The sequence below is a fragment of the Nerophis ophidion genome, linkage group LG23, assembly GCF_033978795.1.
Source record: "Nerophis ophidion isolate RoL-2023_Sa linkage group LG23, RoL_Noph_v1.0, whole genome shotgun sequence".
In the NCBI taxonomy this organism is placed as follows: domain Eukaryota; kingdom Metazoa; phylum Chordata; class Actinopteri; order Syngnathiformes; family Syngnathidae; genus Nerophis; species Nerophis ophidion.
The window spans coordinates 12242867-12267588 of NC_084633.1; the positions used below are offsets into that span (position 1 = coordinate 12242867).

Consider the following 24722-nt stretch of genomic DNA (forward strand, 5'->3'; position numbering starts at 1 on the left):
GGGTTAGCCTTCCCGTACACCGGCCAATCACATGAAAGAATAGACGCATGTAGGCGGGTCTTGTCTGGACCAATCCGCTTGAATGTAGCGTTTAAACACGCATGGCGGGTGGGTCTAAAGGGGACATTCGGGGTGTGGCTAAAAGGACTCGTGCTAGAATTTGAATTCGGCTCACAATTTCCCAACATTAATTTGGCTTCAACCAGAAATATTTGGTTGTAAAAAAGATATATATTTACCATAAATTTGTGTATTTAACACTAGCCGCTTTAACCGCTGTTGTAACGCGAGCTATAGTGGCACCGCTGTGGGAAGACGTCTGTACATAGAGTCCACTTGCCATGAAAGCCGGTGGTAAGTCCTTTTTAACATTTTTATCATATTTCATGGCTGTATATATTTTAATAAATGTACGTGGGAGTCGGTTTGTATCAGCTTTTCATAAAATACTCGTATTTAACTGTTGAGTTAGCAGTTACCTCGTTAGCTACCTGCCAACAAACCACTATCTGGTTATGAATGGTGCCTAAAAGTCTCAAAACGCGTCTCTGCTTGAGTTATTATGTGTTGGCAACGTGTAAAAGTGTTTAAAATGCATTGAATGTATGTTTAAATTGGAGTTATGGTAATGCCACTTACACCACAGGAGGGAAATTTGGGCGCCCACTTGAGCTGACTACTTGGTAGGTGACCAGTGTTAACTACACACAATTCCACTATAGAATATTTGTGTATTATAATTAAAATATTAGACGACTGTATTATGCATTTGATCAAAGGCAGGAAAACCTCTCTTAATGATCTGTTTAGTGAAGGGGCTGGCAACCCAAAACGTTGAAAGAGCCATATTGGACTAAAAATACAATAAACTAAGCTGTCTGGAGCTGTAAAAAATTAAAATTCCTATATAAGTTTTATAATGAAGGCAACACATGACCTAAAAGTATACTAGCTATAATATCCTACTATCAAAATGACTAGTGTCGCAGGCTGAAGCAAATCTTCCATCCGTCTTCTTCCGCTTATCCGAGGTCGGGTCGCGGGGGCAGCAGCCTAAGCAGGGAAGCTCACACTTCCCTCTCCCCTGAGGAGCAAGAGAAAAAAGAGAAGTAAATCTTCATTGACAGAAAAGGTTGAAATGTAACATTTATTCCGCACATTTTTACAACATTGGAAACCATTAGTAAAGCAGAGGCTACTCAGAAGGCGAGCTAACTCCTGGAAATGACTGGATTTTAATGGCCAAAGGTATCGATGTGTGTTCAAGTTAAAGGAAATGACAGGTAGTCTTCTTTTAATAGATTTATTACAATCTTTGGCAAGCTATGTAATGTTTACTGTGGTCTGGAACAACATGGCGCACAAAATATTAAATGCAGATAATGTGTCATGAGACATGCAAAAGTAAATTATATATTATCCATCAACATGTTTTTCATAATGATCGTGAACGATCAAAATTCCAAGAAAAAGTTCAGCTCACCCCCAGGAAAACTTGCCAGCTTTATATTCATATTTCAATATGATTATTTAAAATCATATATGGCCACTTTATATTCAGTCTGTTGACTTTTTTTTTGTAAAAACTTAAAAAAAAACAAAAAAACGAGTAACTTAATTATTGAGGGGTTTTACATAAATAGATGGGGGGCATAATTTGGTGCTGCGCCCCTCCAGACAGTGTTTCCCACATATGGATGATGCTTCACTGACTAAGATTGGGACCTATGACCTAGTTCAGGGGTCGGCAACCCAAAACGTTGAAAGAGCTATATTGGACCAAAAATACCATAAACAAATTTGTCTGGAGCTGCAAAAAACGAAAAGCCGTATTTAAGTCTTACAATGAAGTCAACAAACGACTTAAGTGTCTATATTAGCTATAATAGCCTACTATCAAAATTACTATGTGTCACAGGCTTTATTCTACACATTTTTACAACATTAGAAACCATTAGTAAATCAAAGGCTACTCAGAAGGTGAGATAACTCCTGAAAATGACTGGCTTTTAATGGCCAAAAGTATAGATGTGTGTGATAGATGTGTGTGTCCAAGTTAAAGGAAACGGCAGGCTGTTTTCTTTCAAAAGATTTATTACATTCTTTGGGAAGCTAGGTTAGGTTTGCTGTGGTCTGGAACAACATGGTGCACAATCAATCAGAAATGCAGCCAATTTTACATGCAGATAATGTGTCATGAGACATGCAAAACTAAATTATATACAAAGAGGATAAAAGTAAAGGATATTAAATTAGCTTAATAATGATGCAATATGTACATACAGCTAGCCTGAATAGCATGTTAGCATTGATTAGCTTGCAGTCACGCACTGACCAAATATGCCTGATTAGCACTCCACACAAGTCAATAACATCAACAGAGCACATATTTGTGCATTCACGCACAGCATAAAACTTTTAGTGGACAAAATGAGACAAAGAAGGAGTGGAAGATTTTTACACGTAAACAAACTTTTGCGTCACAGTCCACACTATGGTGAGTTCATGAACTACCGAAATTAGTAGGATAAATGATGTTCATCAAATATTCTCATCAGTAAAGCATACACACAAACATATTATAAAGTGGGCTTTATAATAATTGGGAAGGTTTGTTTTTGATTGATTGAATTGATTGAAACTTTTATCAGTAGATTGCACAATACAGTACATATTCTGTACAATTGACCACTAAATGGTAACACCCGAATAAGTTTTCAACTTGTTTAAGTTGGGGTCCACGTTAATCAATTTATGATAAAGTAGTGTAATGTTTGTCCTCAAACAAAAACATACTAAAACTAAATATTTATTTTCCCTCCAACTGCTTGGTAGTTGACCAGTGTTAGCTGCACACAATTCCACTTTTCATCAAGTGTGTGATATTTAGTCGCTTAAAACGGTTGGTTTTGCAGTAAAAAGTGAAGTGAATTATATTTATATAGCGCTTTTTCTGTAGTGACTCAAAGTGCTTCACATAGTCAAACCCAATATCGAAATTACATTTAAACATGTGGTGGTGGCACTGGGAGCAGGTGGGTAAAGTGTCTTGCCCAAGGACACAACGGCAGTGACTAGGATGGCGGAAGCGGGGATCGAACCTGGAACCCTCAAGTTGCTGGCACCCGTTAAAAAGATGCGCATCCAATTATTGACATTTTAGGCCTGCCATACTAACTTAAAAGAGTTGCAAATATTTGACAAACAATAATGTGACAACTGGATGCACTCATTTTCACCATGATGTGAAATCTTGTGTTTGCTTGTCAGTCAAGCCTATGTGAATGTTTAAATTCTTTTTTTTTTTTTTTTTTGCCTGGGAATATGCTGTCTTAACTTCACGCCCTTATCTGTCCACAGTCCACTGCCATTGCTCAAAATGCTATTCCATCCCACTTCGAAAGAGGGTCCGCTTGCGTACACCGGCTGTCACCCTGCTGAGTCTTCCCCAGGAGGTTCTCCTGTGTGTGCTCCAGTGCCTCTCCGCTGAGGACCTGCTGTCTGTCAGAGCTGTGAGTCTTTCCTCCCCGGTTACACAAAACACGCACCACACACAACTGTGCAACTTCTAGCGAGCAATGTACACCTCGTTGTCCCACATGTGTTCTGTTTCAGCATCTTTTGCCTCCTTGTGTTGTCTTATGTTAATTTCTAGGTTCATTCTCAATTGCGTGACATTGTTGACAACCACCCCAGTGTTTGGGCCAGGGTCAGTTTCAGGGACACTTGGCCGTCCCCCGACAATTTATGGTTATTTGAAAGGTAACACGATCTCTATAGTACGGTAGAGTGTGTGTAATAATCCCGTTTTCATTTAATCTTATTAAATATATATTTCTTTGTGTCACAGAGCTGCAGAAAAAGGGAATTTTGAAGCAGCCGTGAAGTTGGGGATTGCTTATTTGTACAACGAAGGACGTAAGTAGACACATCATTATGTGGCGTGTCATAACATAATCCCGTTTGTGATTGATTGATGTATTTATATAGCGCTTTTCTCAAGTGACTCAAAGCGCTTTACATAGTGAAACCCAATATCTAAGTTCCATTTAAACCAGTGTGGGTGGCACTGGGAGCAGGTGGATAAAGTGTCTTGCCCAAGGACACAACGGCAGTGACTAGGATAGCACAAGCGGGAATCGAACCTGCAACCCTCAAGTTGCTGGCACGGCCACTCTACCAACCGAGCTATGCCGCCCGTAAAACAACCAAAAAAAATGTATTTTGGGGTGTGTGGATTGGATTTATATTGGTTCAATTTGTATCAGACCTTTAGGAGGAGATTCCCAACAAGAGCTGTGGTACCACTGAATATGTCAGAGCCTCAGTATACAATATCTAAATAGCATGTATAAAAAGGCCGCTGCTTCGTCACAAAATCCTGTTTTAACCTCAGCCAAGAACAGAACAGCAGTTACATCCAACTATAAAACATCTGCTCCCTGCACTAACGTACATTTGCTAATAAGAACTGATAAAAAAATAAAGACGCTTGCATTTGTTCTAATTTAAAAAAACAAAAACAAATGTTGACACAATCTGTTCCTGAGTCACTACAACTCTAACAGCGGTCAGGCAGAACAAAATCTGACTCAGGGAACCGGACGCCCCTGCCATGCATGGTCCCCTGATATGTCTGCCAACAAGGTGACTCTCATGGCTAATTGGAATTGGGTCGCAAGCTCAGGTCCGATCATCCTGTAGCTGGCCGCCTCTGGAGAGGGTGTATAGTGTTAAAGGCCGAAACACCCAGTGACCCAGAGGAACACTACTGATGATGCGCACCCGTAAATTATTTTATCCTTCAGGTCTTCCATTCACGTTCACTGTTCACTTACAAGGCCACCAAGTGTATGTGCTCACAAAGGATGCAAACACCTCATTCTGTTTTCATTTGTTTTAGGAGTCTTTTTACATGTTTTTTAGGAGTATTTTTACGTGTTTTATGAGTTTTTTATGTGTTTTAAGGAGTCTTAATGTGTTTTAGTAGTCTTACTATGTGTTTTAGGTGTCTTGTTATGTGTTTTGGGAGTATTTTACGTTTTAGATGTCACTGTGCATCTCTTCGAGGTCATTTTATGTGTTTTGGAGTCGTTTTTATTGTTTTAGAAGTTGGTTGTTGTGTTTTTAAATGTTTTACTAGTCATTTTAATGTGTTAAGTCATTTTATGCATTTGTGTTTCGCACAAGAGGTAGAACATCTCACTCTGTGTTTTCTGGAATCTAACACTAAAAACTGTTTTGAATAATCCAAGCAATTTTTACAAGAAGGAAGTGTAAATGCAAGGTAACCACTAATTATAAGAAAATACAATCCGTATATATTGATACACAGTATACTGACAGCTTTTTTTAATAATATTAAAGCACCATTATGTAAAGAGCTACTACTAGTAATGTTCAGATCAGGGTTTTAACCTGCCAATACCGGTCATCCATGATTGAGATCGGCTAATTCTGATAAAGACCACATGTATTATTACCTCCACATTTTAAAATATATGTATTGTGAGTGCTATTAACAATTTTAACAATATCAACACACTCTTTAAACCAGTATTTTATTTTATTACATACAATTATTTGAGCAAAATAAAGTCAATACACTCAATAATTAAACAAAAAAGAAAGGACTGTCTACCACTCATTTAAGTTATGCTTTGATTTTTTTTTCCCTTCTAGTCCACCTATGTCCAGGGAATTATTCCCTTAGTTTGTTAACATTGACCAAAAACTGATTTTTAGGAAATGGAAATATTTACCTAATCACTCTAATATCGATTATACACTGATACTACCCTTGGTATCCACACTACCAGTTCATGTATTAATCCAACCTCCTCTGACAAACCACCATTTGCTGTTATGTCATTATCCTCTTTCTAGACTCTTATTAATCAACTTGATAATTTCCTGGTAGCTGTTTACTTTATATGTAACGTGGTTCCATCTACACTTCTTATACTTTACCAGTCACTTCTTAAAGAGGAACTGCCCTTTTTTGGTATTTTGCCTAATCCTTATGAAAGACATGACAAAGCATGTATTTTTTTAATTTATTTCTAACTCGTAAATTAAAAGTCAGCTTACTGCAGAGCCAATTGGAGGTCCTCAATTCTGCCCATAAAACGCCAACAATACTCCATTTACATTTTGTGACTTGAATATTAACAAAGTATTAGTGATATTGCTAAGCGCTATCGCAGACAGACTATTTATAGCGCCGCCGTGACCACAAGCGTGTGCCAATTTGGACATAATCGACTGATAAGCTGCTTCCTCATTTCCTTGCTCGTTTAACTTTATTGTAGATCATAGATCAAGCCTCTCACCTTGATTGTAGAAGGATGAGGACTAATTCCGACCAGTTGATACACTTTGACGCCCAATCAGTCAATCAATGTTTATTTATATAGCCCTAAATTACAAGTTTCTCAAAGGGCTGCACAAGCCACAACAACATCCTCGGTTCAGAGCCCACATAAGGGCAAGGAAAAACCCACAAACCAGTGGGGACGTCAATATGAATGACTATGAGAAACCTTGGAGAGGACCGCAGATGTGGGTGACCCCCCCCTCTAGGGGAGACCGTTTGCAATGGACGTCAAGTGGGCCTAACATAATATTGTGAAAGTCCAGTCCATAGTGGATCTAACATAATAGTGAGAGTCCAGTCCATGGTGGGGCCAGCAGGAGACCATCCCGAGCGGAGACGGGTCAGCAGTGCAGAGATGTCCCCAACCGATGCACAGGCGAGCGGTCCACCCCCGGGTCTCGACTCTGGACTCTGGAGCGTTTGCCATCTTCATCCATGGCAGCCGGACCTGCCCCCCAGATCAACTGGTCTAAAAAGGGGGTCTATTTAAAGGCTGGAGTATACAAATGAGTTTTAAGATGGGATCTTAAAATGCATCTACTGAGTTAGCATCTCTAACTGTTACCGGGAGGGCATTCCAGAGTACAGGAGCCCGAATAGAAAGCGCTCTTTAGCCCGCAGACGTTTTTTATATGAACATGTTAAGAGTCAGCATCCTAATGACAGCCGACCTTGTACAGTGTGTGATGTTTTGTTATGGTTGTTTGCTTTCATAAAGTCTGCAGTAAGTAGTAATGAGTCATTTAAAAAAAAAAACAAACGTGATGCGTTTTTGGTATAGATGCGCTGTGTATTCCTAAAATGAGCAAATACGTAAATATTATAATTGTGCCTATTACTACATCACAATTTACATATGTATATAAAAAAAGTTTAATGGAGGTGTTTAGGTGTTTTTTTAAAGGCTATATAGGCAGAATAGAGCGGCTCCCATACACTCCATTCTAAGCAGACTTTTGATCGCATTTATTTATTATTTCGAATGCATAAATAAAATTAATTCGTCATCACGTCTCTCATAATGATTGTGAACAATAGGCGAAATTCCCCAAAAGAGTGCAGTTCCCCTTAAAATTTCAATTTGCACGACCATTGGACTTTTGTAGCAGACTGCCTTCTGCAATACTGTCGCTCATCACAAGGTTTTCCTGTACGCCGCAGCGTTGCTGAGCGATGAGGGCCGGGCGGACGTGTGTGGAAGGAAAGCCTCCCACTTCTTCAGCCTGGCTGAGGGCCTGCGCTCTCCCAACGCCGATCCTTTCACCTGGCTGTTCATCCGGCCACCGTGGTCCCCCACCGGCAGCTGCTGCAAGGCGGTTGTCTTTGACCGCCTCAAAGCCGAGTGCGACGACAACATGGTAGGGATGTTCTACTCCTTTTTTAGACAACACCAATATGTAGTTTGTGCATACAGTTCCAGGGCCAGAAGGTATGCTGCTCCCAGCTTTGTACTGCTTGGCGGGGGGGGGAATGGGATTTTTTACGCCATAGACTGTAAATCAGTTAACCTCTATGTATTTTTGATATATTCTTGATGTATTTTTTTCTGTTTTTTTTGCCCAGGAGAAGAGGGGCCCATTGTTGCACTGTTTGGCGAGAGTCTTGCAGCTGTTTGAGGTGAGCCTCATCAGTTCAGTTTCAGTCCGGGTGTGGTCAGCACGGTTTCTATTAGCATCCATTGTTTACATGACAAAGCATTCCTAACCAAAACTCAAGTTTTTAAACATCACATAATTTGTCAGACCAGTCAAGATTCCATGTGCTTGTTTTCCTGACATTTTCTCCAGGAGGATGAGAAACGTTGCGAAGCTGTATCCATGTTGGAAGGTTCTTCGCAGGCGGGATGTTTGCAGAGCTCCTATCTTTTATGGGAGAACAATCGCAAAGCAGCTGTGAGTTTTACAATAATCTTTCATATTAAGCATAAGGTGCTTGAAGTTGTGGGCTTACAATGGAGCCTATTGCCACCAATACTCCATTAAAATTGTGTGACTTGATTATTAACCCAGTATTAGTGATATTGTTATTTTAAAGGCCTACTGAAACCCACTAATCCCGACCACGCAGTCTGATAGTTTATATATCAATGATGAAATATTAACATTGCAACACATGCCAATACGGCCTTTTTAGTTTACTAAATTGCAATTTTGAATTTCCCGCGAAGTGTCCTGTTGAAAACGTCGCGTAATGATGACGTGTACGCGTGACGTCACGGACTGTTAGGAAATATTAGCGCTGCGCACACACACAGCTAAAAGTCGTCTGCTTTAACCGCATAATTACACAGTATTTTGGACATCTGTATTGCTGAATCTTTTGCAATTTGTTCAATTAATAATGGAGAAGTCAAAGTAGAAAGATGGAGTTGGGAAGCTTTAGCATTTAGCCACACAAACACACGGTGATTCCTTGTTTAAAATTCCCGGAGGTGAAACTTTACTATGGATCAGAGCCGTCAAGCGAACAAATGTCAACCAGCAGTTTTCGGTGAGAAATTTGTGGTAAAAAGTCGCAACTTACCGGAGATCAGCTGAGCTTGTTCCGTCCGTACAGCTGCCGTCGACTTCCATCAGACACTGGCCTCAAGACACCCGTGGATACACCCTTCCGACTATTAGGTACTATTAAACTCACTAAAACACTAGCAACACAATAGAAAGATAAGGGATTTCCCAGAATTATCCTAGTAAATGTGTCTAAAAACATCTGAATCCGTCCCAATGCAATCGCGTTTTTTTTTTTTTAACTTGATATTAATTTTTTGTTTTTTTAGTTTTCTTGTCCGTCGCTATCAATATCCTCAAACATTAATCTTTCATCCTCGCTCAAATTAATGGGGAAATTGTCGTTTTCTCGGCCCAAATAGCTCTTTTTGTTGGAGGCTCCCATTAAAAACAATGTGAGGAGCCATCAACGGGTGACGTCATCGTCTGCGACTTCCGGTAAAGGCAGGGCTTTTCTGTTAGCGACCAAAAGTTGCGAACTTTATCGTCGATGTTCTCTACTAAATCCTTTCAGCAAAAATATGGCAATATCGCGAAATGATCAAGTATGACACAGAATGGACCTGCTATCTCCATTTAAATAAGAAAATCTCATTTCAGTAGGCCTTTAAGCGCTAACGTAGACAAATTATTTTTAGCGGCGCCATGATCACAGAGCGCTAACTAGCTTGTGTGGCTATATTGACATAATCGGTTGGGGTGCTCAGGAAAGTTTATTTTAGATCATAAATATTGCCTTTTACCTATTGATGTGAAATGGGTGTTGGATTGTAATCTTTTTGGTCTTAAAAAGTTTTATACCTGCAGAGACAATGGTCTAGAAAAGCAATATCTAAATCCAATCAATTATTGCTGTTTATCCTGGTCCATGCAACTACTGACTGTTTATTTACTTCTGTGTTAAACATGCTCCCATTTTCTGATTGGTGAGAAGGAGGGGTATGGAATCCCAAAGATAATCGTTTTTAGATAGCTAATTCAGTAATCAAAATAAATACATACAGAACTAAAAAAACAGACTATAAAAATAGCATCTTTTGTGCCATTCTATGGCATAAATCATGTTAGGTATTTGTGTCCCTATAGTGTGTTAAATTAGACTTGTTCAGTTATTTGAAAATCTAAATAAAAGAATGTGCTTGCAATTTATTGGAGATGAAAAGGTTTGTTTGTTGCGACTTTCAGATGTCAGATCCAGGCAGGTACCTCCAGTGTGTTCGAACCCTCAGGGACTATGCTGGAAGAGGATGCTGGGAGGCACAGGTGCGTGCAGTTATTAAGACTAAGCACTTCTAACGTTGGTGTGCAGACACAATAAGAACTTTCAAGCACTCGTCAACAAGTCATCATACACGCCATCTTGCTTCTGCTAACAGCTTGTCTCTTTATGTGCAGCTCTCCCTGGCCAAAGTGTGCAGCAGTGGAAACCCACTGGGCTTGGAGGCCAAGGCCTGCTCCGACTTGGTGTCACAACTTTTTAACTTCCCTGAGCAGGCAGCGCAGGGTGGCAATCACAACATCCTCAAGCGAGGCATTAAGGACACCATGAGGTAATAAAAATGGAACTCCTCCAGCTAGTAGATTGTTTTACTGCAAAATAGCAAGAACAGAATATGTTGTTACACAAAAGCGAGGTAAGGTGTAATGTTCCTGCTACTGTGGCACCCCATCACGCAATTGGACAATTAGATGTGTTTGTACGTCATTTGGTGTGATGTATTGCGACGTTGTTTTCAACCCAACAGAGAGGTGGGATTGTGGGGAGGGATGAGATCACCAGACTACAACAATAATTGTCAGTAACTGTATTAATGATATGGTGATTAATAATAATAATGATAGAAAATGTAACAGCTGGATCTATAAAATTAGGAGCACCAACTACAGGGGAGCTGTCTATTGCTTGCACCTCTATTACACAATCATCACTATGCCATCTTTGCCTGCAGGTATATCCTGGTGGACTGGCTCGTGGAGGTGACCACAATGAAGGACTTCTCCAGCCTGACGCTGCACGTGACCGTAGGGTGCGTGGACCGCTACTTGGGCCTGCGCTCAGTCCCCAAGGTCTGCCTTCAGCTGCTGGGGATCGCCTGCATGGTGGTTTGTACACGGTAAGGAAACGTTGCATTACAGTCGCAATGGAAACTCGGCCCCTTTGTTGCAGCCTAAAATGCCTGAATTTGAAACAGATTTTACCGATAGTTTTGACAAAACTTACTTTTTTTTTTTTTTTTGAAAGGTTTGAATCCACTTTGGATTTTCAATGTTTTAAGTGTTGCTTGTAACCTTAACCTCAAAAGGCACCGTATTTCCAAAAAAGAAAACTAATGCTGTGTTGATGTTTCACTCGTTTTATACCACCTAGATTTAAAAGTAGACACTAGATGGCTGTAGAAGCACACACTCCGAGCTCATTGTCGAATTACTGTTCTGTTTCAATTTATTATACCTATTACCGTATTTCCTTGAACTGCTGCAGAGCATATAGTATGTGCCTGCCTTGAATTACTGCCTGGTCAAACTCGCTTCCCAAAATAATTAGCGCATGCTTAGTATTACTGCCTGGTCAAACTGGTGACATCACGAGTGACACTTCCCCTTTCGTCATTTTCAAAATGGAGGAGGCTGATTTCAATACCGGTAATTTGAAATGGCATAAAAGGAAGAAGATTAAGAGCTATTCAGTCGGATTTAAGGTCCAAGCTTACATCACACTCAAATTTTTACTGCATACCTTTTGGTAGAGCCGGAGTGAGAAGAGGTTTTAAAATAATTAGCGCATGCTTACTTTTACCGCATGCCTTTGGTAAGCGCAGGAGTGAGAAGAGGTTTTAAATTAATTAGTGCCCCGGCGGTAATTCAAGGAAATACGCTAATAGTGATATTTAATTATAATTATAGAAAGAAATGCCACCAAAGAATTCCTTATTTTCATTTGTCTGCTCTGCCGTCCACAAGTTGTTGATATTCTCCGTGTATGTTTTATGCTTAAAAGGTGTTTGTCCATCTTAAACATTCACTCATGTTCCAAAACGTTTAACCCCGCAGGTTAAAAGTATTTGTGAACAGGTTGCGAGTGATTTTAAAGCGGTCATTTCTGTTGATGAATAAGAGACGATAGCAGATTATCATCACACTTTAACATCTCTGTCATGGAATAATCTTAGATGAAAAGTTGAGATGGAAAGCTCATATAATGCATGTGAAAAATAAGGTTTTTAAAAGCTTATTTATTTTGAACAAGGTTATATATAGTTTTCCGTATAACACAATGAGAATGTTATATTGCTCAATTATTCTACCTTATGTCAATTATTGAGCTGAAATATGGGGAAATACATATCATAGCAACATAATGCCTTTACTTCTTTCACAGAAAAGAGCAATTCGAATCATTTTTAACGTAAGATATATGCAGCGGGGCTTCACGGTGGCAGAGGGGTTAGTGCGTCTGCCTCACAATACGAAGGTCCTGCAGTCCTGGGTTCAAATCCAGGCTCGGGATCTTTCTGTGTGGAGTTTGCATGTTCTCCCCGTGAATACGTGGGTTCCCTCCGGGTACTCCGGCTTCCTCCCACTTCCAAAGACATGCACCTGGGGATAGGTTGATTGGCAACACTAAAAAAAATTGGCCCTAGTGTGTGAATGTGAGTGTGAATGTTGTCTGTCTATCTGTGTTGGCCCTGCGATGAGGTGGCGACTTGTCCAGGGTGTACTCCGCCTTCCGCCCGATTGTAGCTGAGATAGGCGCCAGCGCCCCCCGCGACCCCGAACGGGAATAAGCGGCAGAAAATGGATGGATGGATGGATATATGCAGCACACAAATCCACTCTTCAGTAGGTCAGGATTACTAAAACTAAAAGACATTGTAGAATTGAATACTCTATTAACGATGTTCAAAGCGAGAAATAAAGTCCTTCCGAAGGAAATACAAAAGTTATTTGTGTTCACATCTGAAGATGAGAACCACAGATGGCCGTATGACTTTAAACATCCAAGAGTGCGAACAAATTTGAAACAAATGTGCTTGTCTGTTCCTGGTGTGAAAGCATGGAATTCTCTAAACAAAGACTTAAAAAGCTGTAAGAATATCTTTGAATTTAAAAAGAGTTATAAAAAAAGAACCTAAATTATGTCAAACTGAATTATGATTTAGATTGGACGTGTCATTGTGAAAATGCTTAAAGGAAATTTAAAAAGTATGTTGGAGTTCGAGTGTTGGTGGAGGGAACAGTTATAAAGTCATCTAAAATAATTTGTGTTAAAAAGGAGGCAGATAAATATAAGAATATTATTCTTCCATCTGCTCCTTTCTGATCATGGAAATGTATAAGATACAAAAAAACAATGAAAGTGTCAATTGTACGTGGCTTGTATAAATGCATTTTCATGAAAGGCATAAAAATAGATGATGATGTAAATGCTGCCTCTTTGCTTGGTCAGCATTGCAAATCGGAATTGGTTCTTAATTGCTTTACATTGGATAAACACAGGTCAAATGAATACATACAAGCATGTGAAAGAGGAAGTAAATGTTATATAGCACATTATTCAGAAAGCCTAGCATCGTAGACAAGAAACGGAAGTAGGTCTAACATATGCAAAGGACAACAATTGTGCCGTTTAAGCAATAAAGAGTCGATATATTGTTACATGTTGCTGTTCCTGCTGCATCACAAGAAACAAACATAAGTTTTGATTTGATTAAATTTGATTGCCGAAAATGAAGCTGATTCACCAAAATTTGCAGTCAAGTTGTGGGCTTTGGACCAATTTCAAGGCTGTGCATAATTTGCATGATTTGCTGCGATTGTGGCATTAGAAACTTGCTCTAAGACACCAAAGCCTTTGTAATAGAAATGGTCTTTTCTTTTGTAGCTACATCAGTAAGGACATCCTTACCATAAGAGAAGCTGTGTGGCTCACAGACAACACCTACAAGTACGAAGACCTGGTTCGAATGATGGGAGAAGTCGTCTCCGTGCTCGAAGGGAAGATAAGGGTGGGTTTAATGAAGACTGTTTTATCATTATGCTCCATGCATTTCCAGGCTTTATAATTATTGCATATTGCATAATACCTAATAGAGCCCCACACTGCTGGACTACGGCGAGGTGCTGCTGTCCCTTCTCCCTCTGGAGCGACGGACCACTCACCTCTTCAGTTACATCTGCGAGCTGTCCCTTCTCTACTCTGCCCTTGCCACGCCGCCTCCTGCCAAGTTGGCCTGCGCTGTGCTGCTGCTTACAAGGGCCCTGCATCACTACGGTAACAAAACAAAACGGCACAAACTGTGCTTGTGTTCAGAGACGTGTCATTTCATCACCATATGTTGTTGTTGTCTCTTTATTTATGCTTCATCGTGCCTTGTCACAGCTCCCGTCTGGCCCAGCCAGCTAGTGGATTACACTGGCTTCTTCAAGCAGGACCTCACCCAGCTTTCTGTGCTGCTTTATGTCAAATGGTAAGCCTCCGACCGATATTGTGTATCTATGCACACAAGACTTGTCAATAAAAGCAATGATACTTTTAGCCTTTCACTTGAATCTTTATTAATATCTAGAGATGTCCAGTATTATCGGCCGATAAATGCTTTAAAATGTAATATCAGGAATTATCGGTATAGGTTTCACAAAGTGAAATATATGACTTTTTAAAACTCTGCCGATATCTACGACCTTTCACACACACAAGTGAATGCAACGCATACTTGGTCAACAGCCATACAAGTCAAACTGAGGGTGACCGTATAAACAACTTTAACACTGTTACAAATATGCGTCACACTGTGAGCCCACACAGAACAAGAATGACAAACACATTTGGGGAGAACATCCGCACCGTAACACAACATAAACACAACAGAACAAATACCCACAACCCCTTGCAGCACTAACTCTTCCGGGATGCTACAATATACACCCCCAACCCCACCCACCTGAACCTCCTCATGCTCTCTCAGGGAGAGCGTGTCCCAAATTCCAAGCTGCTGTTTTGAGGCATGTTGAAAAAAATAATGCACTTTGTGACTTCAATAATAAATATGGCAGTGCCATGGTGGCATTTTCTTTCCATAACTTGAGTTGATTTATTTTTGGAAAACCTTGTTATATTGTTTAATGCATCCAGCGGGGCATAACAACAAAATCAGGCACAATAATGTGTTAATTCCATGACTGTATATATCGTTTTTGGTTGATATCAAAATCGGTAATTAAGAGTTGGACAATATTGGATATCGGCAAAAAGGCCAGTATTGGACATCTATTAATATCCTTTCAGCTATCACAGTGACAACCACTTGATCTCGATGACATGTTAACATGAAGTGTTAGTGTTTTGCCCCATCTTTTTTCTGCCTCTCCACTGGTGACAGGACATTGTAAGATAATGACTATTGATTGTTTGGGTCAGTGAAACCTGACTGATTAGCTTTAGGGTTGTTTAAATGTCAAGTGGCTAATAAAAATAGAATGGCCGTAAAACTGAACCCCAGGATGCTGCAAAGTCTTAAGACAGTTAAATGTGAGTGGGAGGACAACACTCTGATTACAAGATTGATGAGTACTTTTGTCGCCAGATGCAAGTTTGTTTAATTGATTGTATTCCTCCATTTTCATCTCCTCAGTTTCAGTCAAGATGCTCCCAAAGACTACAGACATGTATCTCTTACGGGCGTGAAGCAGCGTTTCGAAGACGATATCTACCAGCACATCAGCAGGGAGAAGGTTTGCACTCTTCAAACCTTAGCTTATCAAATTGTTGTACGGATTTAGGTGTTAAAGCTGTTTAATTTCTACATGCAAGGTGATGGATTATAAAGAGCTGTGTCAGATTCTTGAGATTCCCGAAGTGGAGCCTCAGATGGAGCCCCCAAGTCCCACTGGTCAACCAGCAGACATCCACACTTTCCTGGCTTCTCCATCTAGCACCAGTAAAAGGTAACAGACAGTAGGCATCGCAACGCAGATAAACACCATGAACAGTCATACTTGTTTTTCATTATTGAAAAAAAAAATATTAATATATTTTCATTCTATGAGTAAATAGTTCAAATAATAATATATCATTTAGTTGTCGGTGGCACGCATGATGCTTTTACCCACCACCAAAAATTTTGGGACCCCCAAAATATTTATTTTTTCATCATACTTGAAGTGCCTGCCAAATTTGGGGACTTTTTGTGCATGTTTAGGGCCTCAAAATGGCAGTTCTTTCTAAATTGGTATTATTAATCTCTTGGTTCTGTAATTTTGGAATTTGTGGTAATGAGTGTGATAAATTATAGACCAAAAAAAGCAATGTTATGGCAGTGTTGGAAAATCATAGCACTAATTAAAGCAATTTACTTAGAAATGTGTATATTGTATGTATATATAATTTAAGATCATTGTAACTGCACCCGTTTTTAATATAATCTTGCGGAGAGAATGAGCACGTTCAGTGGAAGGCTCAGACTCCCAAAATGTAACACGGAACGACACAGGAGGTCTTTCATACCGACAGTCATCAGACTGTATAATGCATATGTTCCTTGACTGCACTTAAATGTAGAATATATTTATATTATTCATATACTATATATCAGTGGTTCTCAACCTTTTTCTCAGTGATGTACCCCCTGTGAACATTTTTTTTTAATTCAAGTACCCCCTAATCAGAGCAAAGCATTTTTGGTTGAACAAAAAGACATGAAGTAAAATACAGCACTATGTCATCAGTTTCTGATTTATTAAATTGAATAACATTGCAAAATATAAAAATAACTAAAAACTTGTTGAAAAATAAACAAGTGATTCAATTATAAATAAAGATTTCTACACATAGAAGTAATCATCAACTTAAAGTGCCCTCTTTGGGGATTGTAATAGAGATCCATCTGGATTCATGAACTTAATTCTAAACATCCATCCATCATCCATCATCTTCCGCTTATCCGAGGTCGGGTCGCGGGGGCAACAGCCTAAGCAGGGAAACCCAGACTTTCCTCTCCCCAGCCACTTCGTCTAGCTCTTCCCGGGGGATCCCGAGGCGTTCCCAGGCCAGCCGGGAGACATAGTCTTCCCAACGTGTCCTGGGTCTTCCCCGTGGCCTCCTACCGGTTGGACGTGCCCTAAACACCTCCCTAGGGAGGCGTTCGGGTGGCATCCTGACCAGATGCCCGAACCACCTCATCTGGCTCCTCTCGATGTGGAGGAGCAGCGGCTTTACTTTGAGTTCCTCCCGGATGGCAGAGCTTCTCACCCTATCTCTAAGGGAGAGCCCCGCCACCCGGCGGAGGAAACTCATTTCGGCCGCTTGTACCCGTGATCTTATCCTTTCGGTCATGACCCAAAGCTCATGACCATAGGTGAGGATGGGAACGTAGATCGACCGGTAAATTGAGAGCTTTGCCTTCCAGCTCAGCTCCTTCTTCACCACAACGGATCGGTACAACGTCCGCATTACTGAAGACGCCGCACCAATCCGCCTGTCGATCTCACGATCCATTCTTCCCTCACTCGTGAACAAGACTCCTAGGTACTTGAACTCCTCCACTTGGGGCAGGGTCTCCTCCCCAACCCGGAGATGGCACTCCACCCTTTTCCGGGCGAGAACCATGGACTCGGACTTGGAGGTGCTGATTCTCATTCCGGTCGCTTCACACTCGGCTGCGAACCGATCCAGCGAGAGCTGAAGATCCCGGTCAGATGAAGCCATCAGGACCACATCATCTGCAAAAAGCAGAGACCTAATCCTGCGGTTACCAAACCGGAACCCCTCAACGCCTTGACTGCGCCTAGAAATTCTGTCCATAAAAGTTATGAACAGAATCGGTGACAAAGGACAGCCTTGGCGGAGTCCAACCCTCACTGGAAATGTGTTCGACTTACTGCCGGCAATGCGAACCAAGCTCTGGCACTGATCGTACAGGGAACGGACCGCCACAATAAGACAGTCCGATACCCCATACTCTCTGAGCACTCCCCACAGGACTTCCCGAGGGACACGGTCGAATGCCTTCTCCAAGTCCACAAAGCACATGTAGACTGGTTGGGCAAACTCCCATGCACCCTCAAGAACTCTGCCGAGAGTATAGAGCTGGTCCACAGTTCCACGACCAGGACGAAAACCACACTGTTCCTCCTGAATCCGAGGTTCGACTATCCGACGTAGCCTCCTCTCCAGTACACCTGAATAAACCTTACCGGGAAGGCTGAGGAGTGTGATCCCACGATAGTTGGAACACACCCTCCGGTCCCCCTTCTTAAAGAGAGGAACCACCACCCCGGTCTGCCAATCCAGAGGTACCGCCCCCGATGTCCACGCGATGCTGCAAAGTCTTGTCAACCAAGACAGCCCCACAGCATCCAGAGCCTTAAGGAACTCCGGGCGGATCTCGTCCACCCCTGGGGCCTTGCCACCGAGGAGCTTTTTAACTACCTCAGCGACCTCAGCCCCAGAAATAGGAGAGTCCACCACAGATTCCCCAGGCACTGCTTCCTCATAGGAAGACGTGTTGGTGGGATTGAGGAGGTCTTCGAAGTATTCCTTCCACCTATCCACAACATACGCAGTCGAGGTCAGCAGAACACCATCCGCACCATACACGGTGTTGATAGTGCACTGCTTCCCCTTCCTGAGGCGGCGGACGGTGGTCCAGAATCGCTTCGAAGCCGTCCGGAAGTCGTTTTCCATGGCTTCCCCGAACTCTTCCCATGTCCGAGTTTTTGCCTCCGCGACCGCTGAAGCTGCACACCGCTTGGCCTGTCGGTACCTGTCCACTGCCTCCGGAGTCCTATGAGCCAAAAGGACCCGATAGGACTCCTTCTTCAGCTTGACGGCATCCCTCACCGCTGGTGTCCACCAAGGGGTTTTAGGATTGCCGCCCCGACAGGCACCAACTACCTTGCGGCCACAGCTCCGATCTGCCGCCTCGACAATAGAGGTGCGGAACATGGTCCACTCGGACTCAATGTCCAGCACCTCCCTCGTGACATGTTCAAAGTTCTTCCGGAGGTGGGAATTGAAACTTTGTCTGACAGGAGACTCTGCCAGACGTTCCCAGCAGACCCTCACAATGCGTTTGGGCCTCCCAGGTCTGTCCGGCATCCTCCCCCACCATCGCAGCCAACTCACCACCAGGTGGTGATCGGTAGAAAGCTCCGCCCCTCTCTTCACCCGAGTGTCCAAAACATGAGGCCGCAAATCCGATGACACAACTACAAAGTCGATCATGGAACTGCGGCCTAGGGTGTCCTGGTGCCAAGTGCACATATGGACACCCTTATGCTTGAACATGGTGTTTGTTATCGACAAACTGTGACGAGCACAAAAGTCCAATAACAAAACACCACTCGGGTTCAGATCCGGGCGGCCATTCTTCCCAATCACGCCTCTCCAGGTTTCACTGTCGTTGCCAACGTGAGCGTTGAAGTCTCCCAATAGGACAAGGGAATCACCCGGGGGAGCACTTTCCAGTACTCCCTCGAGTGTTCCCAAAAAGGGTGGGTACTCTGAACTGCTGTTTGGTGCATAAGCACAAACAACAGTAATTCTAAACATTTCTTCAGAAAAAAAAAAAAAATCTTTAACATGAATATTTATGGAACATGTCCACAAAAAATCTAGCTGTCAAGACAGAATATTGCATTGTTGCATTTATTTTCACAGTTTATGAACTTACATTCATATTTTGGTTAGGTATTATTTAATAAATATATTTTAAAGGATTTTTGAATTGTTGCTATTTTTAGAATATTTTTAAAACATCTCACGTACCCCTTGGCATACCTTCAAGTACCCTCAGGGGTACGCGTACCCCCATTTGAGAACCACTGCTTTTTTTTCTATATAATATATGTTATATATTATTTATTATTATTATTGTCTATTGGGAGCGAACTGTGGTGCTGAATTTCCCCCAGGGATCAATAAAGTACTTCCTTTTCTATTCTATATAAATCGCGCACAAGGTTTATGTGTTGTCAGCTCATGACAGCAATTTAGATAACATTGCTAAGATTGGCTACAATCGACTGCAACTTGTTAGCTGCTTCTCTTGGACTGCTTTTGTTTGTGTGCACAGTCCCTTTAAAGATTTTAGGAATCTCAGATTTTTGTGTGTACTACCTTAGACAAAAATTGCCAGGTAGGAAAATATAACTTGCTAGTCAGAATTCTATTTTGCCATATCTTTAATGTCCATTTGTGTATTTTACACCATAGTAATCGTCTTTTTAATTCATGATTTACCCCAAAGGGTATAAGCGGTAGTAAATGGATATGTGGATCTTAGATATATCTTTTTTTTGCCTCATGTAGTGTCATTCTAAATTGTCCTCACAGCCTGAAGGAGGCATAACTGTATGACGTCTGAGATTTGCTATGATGTGCTGTGACAATAAATCAGCATTAGATCCTATATTTTTTGTTTTTGAGGATTTTAATTCATGTTTTGTAAAGTGCACATCCACACACAGTTTTGGGGTGCAAAGGTGGTATAGAGAAGTGTAGCATGTCATGAGGGAATTATTTATTTATTTTACAAATGTATATTTTTATTTTAAAAAATCCTGATTTTAGACAGGCTCCCAGCTTCAAGCGACAATTACACTGTGCAATTTAACCATTCTTGTACAGTTCTCCTCCTCGCTCCTTTAGTCTCCTTTGCTCCATAACAGGCGTGCCCTGTTTAGTCCAGAAGGTGTTTATCTGTTCCATCTGTGTGACTCATCCAAACCCCCCATGCTCCTCTCCTCCCCATCCAAGAAAGCGCAATGACAGCATGCAGGCCGACAGAGGCAGCCGCGTGACAACACCCACGGCAGAGCTATCCAATCAGGAGGAGACGCTGCTGGACGACATCCTCGACTGGAGTCTGGACACTTCCTCATCGGGCTACGAAGGCGACCAAGAGGAGAGCGAGGGCGAGAAAGATGGAGATTGTGAGTAATGTCGGAGGGGTAATTTAACCCTTTAAAAATTTGACCAGAAAGACTAAAAACATCTCTTTCCAATAAACGCTGTATTAATTTTATACGTTTATATATTTTTGTCACTTCAAATTAGTCAGTATTTTACAATATTTGTATTAAACATTATTCTTTTGTGAGAGGTTTTAACCTTTTTAAAAACCAGCATGTTTACATAACTCCACATTTTTCATTGATAAAAACAAGCACTACATTTCATGTTTTATTGATTATTGCTATTGGTGGTAATAGTATTATTGAGCCGCAGATTTAGACAAAATTTGCAAACATCAAAGGAGTCCCAAACCTGTCTTTTCAGCAGGAAAGCGTCCTTGCTAAAAAAAAAATATATTACTGCATGCTTTAACTGGGCTAAAGTTGCACCATCTGGTGGGCACATATATAAAGTTAAAGTACCCAGGATTGTCACACACACACACTAGTTGTGGCGAAATTATTCTCTGCATTTGACCCATCATCACCTTGGAGGTGAGGGGAGCAGTGAGCAGCAGTGGTGGCCACGCCCGGTAATATTTTTTTGTGATTTAACCCCCGATACCAACGCTTGATGCTGAGTGCCAAGCAGGGAGGTAATGGGTCCCATTTGAATAGTCTTTGGTATGACTCGGCCGGGGTTTGATCTCAGGGCGGACAATCTAACCACAAGGCCCATAACAGTTTAAATAGAACCCAGTAGTCCAAATTAAAACTTTAACATAAATGATTGCATTGATTCATGTTAATATAAAATGTCATTTTAAGAGGGACATTTTCTGAGTAACGTTGTCATTTAAGGCTAATTTAAGAAACAGTTCTTAAATATTTTAAAAACAAATAACTGCTTGCAAATTTACAAAAAGGTGTGTGGGGGAAAAAATTTATATCACAAAATTTCCAGAGGATCTCTTAAAGCAGGGGTGTCAAACTCATTTTAGGTCAAGGGCCGCATTGAGGAAAATGTATCCTCAAGTAGCCTGGAATTGTAAAATCGTGGCGTAATAACTTAAAAAGAAAAAAGACAACTCCAAGTTGTCATCTTTGATTTACTTTGGCCAAAAATACAACAAGCACATTCTCAAAACGTACACATCACAAATAATCCTCTGGACAAAACACTTCAAGTTTGTTGAAATTTCTGAGGAAATTGGTGCAGCTTTAAAACCACAATGAGTTTAGACTTGGTCTCAGTATATCTACAAAGCCAGGATTCAACTTCAAGTCACAGTCGTACTGGGATTGAACAAAAAACACAACATGTAAACTCTTCGAGGTATTTAATACCTCCTTTGTCATGCCCATGTATATCAATCCTGTGTTAACTCAACAAACCGGAAGAAACTATTCAAAAAGGTTAATTTCACTTTTTCGTGTTTGATTTGACGGACATTTTTGGGCAACGAGGGTGCCAAATGACCATGTTTTCGAAGCAAAACACATAAAACGGCAGGTTTTAAGTTTCATGTGAGTCGAGGAGGAGCCTCTTGCCTGGCCCCGGTATAAACCATTTGCTTGCCTAACAGAATTGCTATTGTGACATCCAGTGGACACATTTAGAACAGCAGTTTCTTTCATTCCAAAAAAAAAGCAGCGCATTTTTATAATAGGCAAACTCATCACACGGACCGGATAAAACCTGTTGGCGGGCTGTAGGTTTGACACCCCTGTCTTAAACGTTAAATGATGATTCGGGCTTGTTGTTGTAATGACGCAAGATTGTCTGTCATGATGATACATCTTCCTCTATTGTCAGATTCAATGATATCCATCCAACTGGACCCCGTCAGCGACACAGACCGAAGACGAGAACATTGTCGAGCCTTGTCCAGTGACGAAGACAGCTTCAGCGAGGCGGACGGCGAGGAAACGAAGCTTGAGCGGGAAGCATTTTGCTACAGTTCAGGTTACTCGTCGGTGCAGAGCGTCAGTCCGTCGTCCTCCTCTTCCTCCTCTTCTCTTGTTCCATGCTCCCTCAAGACTTTTACCACTTCTTCCGCCGCCTCTGCTCATTCCCAGCCGGGCTTCCGCCTTTTAGTGCCCGTGCACAGACCTCGTGGCCACTCCAGCAAACAAGTAAAGAGGAAGAACTCTGCAGCACACAGCGGAGGCGATGTGGAAAGGGAGGAGGAGGAAGATGAGCTGTATTCAGCCACAGTCGGTTTTCGGATTCTATAGACCGATGACCACTTGCAGTCACTCGGTTATTCTCCTCCATCAGCACTTTTTTCCGATTCCTCTGTAAAATCTGTGGGCTTGGATGGGTGCTCATGACGTGAGGTTTAAAGACAAGGGAAAAGATGTAATACATGGAATGGCATTAAGTACACAATGCTTGTTTGGAGTGCACACAAGTCAAAGTTAACCAATGAATGTCTCAGTTGTGTTCATAGATAGCGGTTCAATCAACCATTGCCATATTATATGGTGTGCATTTCACTGTCAGTGTTTACAGGAGAGCTGTCAAAATAATACCTCTCATGCACTATAAGAGTACACCTTTAAGGGTGTCCTATAGTTAACCTCATTGGATGGTTTTAAAATAGACGTGAGGAAACCAGACTTTTTTAATGCACTGTTTGTACAAGAACACCTTGTATTTGCTGGGCGGCTTTGACTGACCTTTCCTTGTATGCCAAAGGTACTGCGGTGTTACCTTTTTTCTATGTTGGAAAATACAACTGTGAATATTTTAAAAGTGCAAAGCAACCTTTGGATTTCAGATACAAACCAAATGCCATATTTATTTTAAAGCCTCTTTTTTTTTTTTAAAGCAAAAAGATGGTTTCGTGACTTTTCTTTTTTACCACCTCCAAACTATACTGCAAAAGTACATGTAACAATTTAATACATGTATTTATTTTGATTGTATGTTGTTTTGTCAGGGAAATTAAGGTAACTAAATCTTGTTTTTTTATGTACACAGATGACATAATAGCAACACTACTGTGGCTGACTGAACATTCATATTAAGCAGTTTAACTGGTTTTCTCCTGTGTTAATGTACATATATGCTTTAATGTCTAAGAACAACAAACACGCCACTACTACTTGAAATGTTTTGTCATTCCACACTAGGGCAGCCTTTTTATAATCTTTTAAGTTTCCCTTTAACAGACTTGCGATATCTTTTTGAATCAATAAACTCGCATGTCATATTATGTTGTTATTTTTTGCTCTATGCGATGTTCTTACAGTATTGAATTTAAATTGTCTTTGTCATTGTACCAGTACGATGAAATTTGCAGTACAAACTCTTAAAGTGCAGGAATAATTGAACATTAAAAGCATTAAAAAAATAGGCTAGATCAGGAGTTCCCAAACTTTTTGACTCGGTGGTTGCATTGGGTTAAAAAAAAAATTTGGCCGTGGGCCGGGCTGTATAAGTGTGTGTGTGTGTGTGTATGTATATATGTATATATCCATTTTCTACCGCTTATTCCCTTTTGGGGTCGTGGGGGGCGCTGGCGCCTATCTCAGCTACAATCGGCGGAAGGCGGGGTACACCCTGGACAAGTCGCCACCTCATCACAGGGCCAACACAGATAGACAACATTCACTCTCCTATTCACACACTAGGGCCAATTTAGTGTTGCCAATCAACCTATATATACAAACATATATATATATATACACACACATATATATATATAAAATGTGTGTATGTATATATATATGTATATATTTTTATATATATATATATGTTTGTGTATGTATCTATATATTTATACATGTATATATATACACACACATATGTGTATACTGTATTTCCTTGCATTGCCGCAGGGCATATAGTATGCGCCTGCCTTGAATTACTGCCAGGTGTACTCGCTTCGCATCATAATTAGCGCATGCTTAGTATTACCGCCTGGTCAATCTCTTGACGT

General features: G+C 41.1%; 1 protein-coding gene across 1 annotated transcript; it reads left to right on the top strand.

Moving 5' to 3' along the window:
- The first annotated feature begins 114 nt into the window (after positions 1-114).
- On the top strand, positions 115-24126 carry ccnf (cyclin F). The gene is made up of 17 exons (XM_061884860.1): positions 115-354; positions 3361-3512; positions 3656-3762; positions 3851-3918; positions 7538-7734; positions 7940-7993; positions 8164-8268; positions 10069-10146; positions 10279-10433; positions 10833-10997; positions 13766-13889; positions 13975-14155; positions 14264-14351; positions 15516-15615; positions 15695-15828; positions 20639-20814; positions 22592-24126. The coding sequence occupies exons 1-17, from the start codon at positions 342-344 to the stop codon at positions 23011-23013; spliced, it is 2319 nt and encodes a 772-aa protein (XP_061740844.1). The 5' UTR covers positions 115-341; the 3' UTR covers positions 23014-24126.
- The last annotated feature ends 596 nt before the right edge of the window (positions 24127-24722 follow it).

Excerpts from the sequence above, each read along its gene's own strand:
- ccnf (XM_061884860.1), top strand. Across the intron at positions 3,513-3,655 it reads ACCTGCTGTCTGTCAGAGCT|GTTCATTCTCAATTGCGTGA; the intron begins GTGAGTCTTTCC and ends GTTAATTTCTAG. Across the intron at positions 7,735-7,939 it reads CCGAGTGCGACGACAACATG|GAGAAGAGGGGCCCATTGTT; the intron begins GTAGGGATGTTC and ends TTTTTTGCCCAG.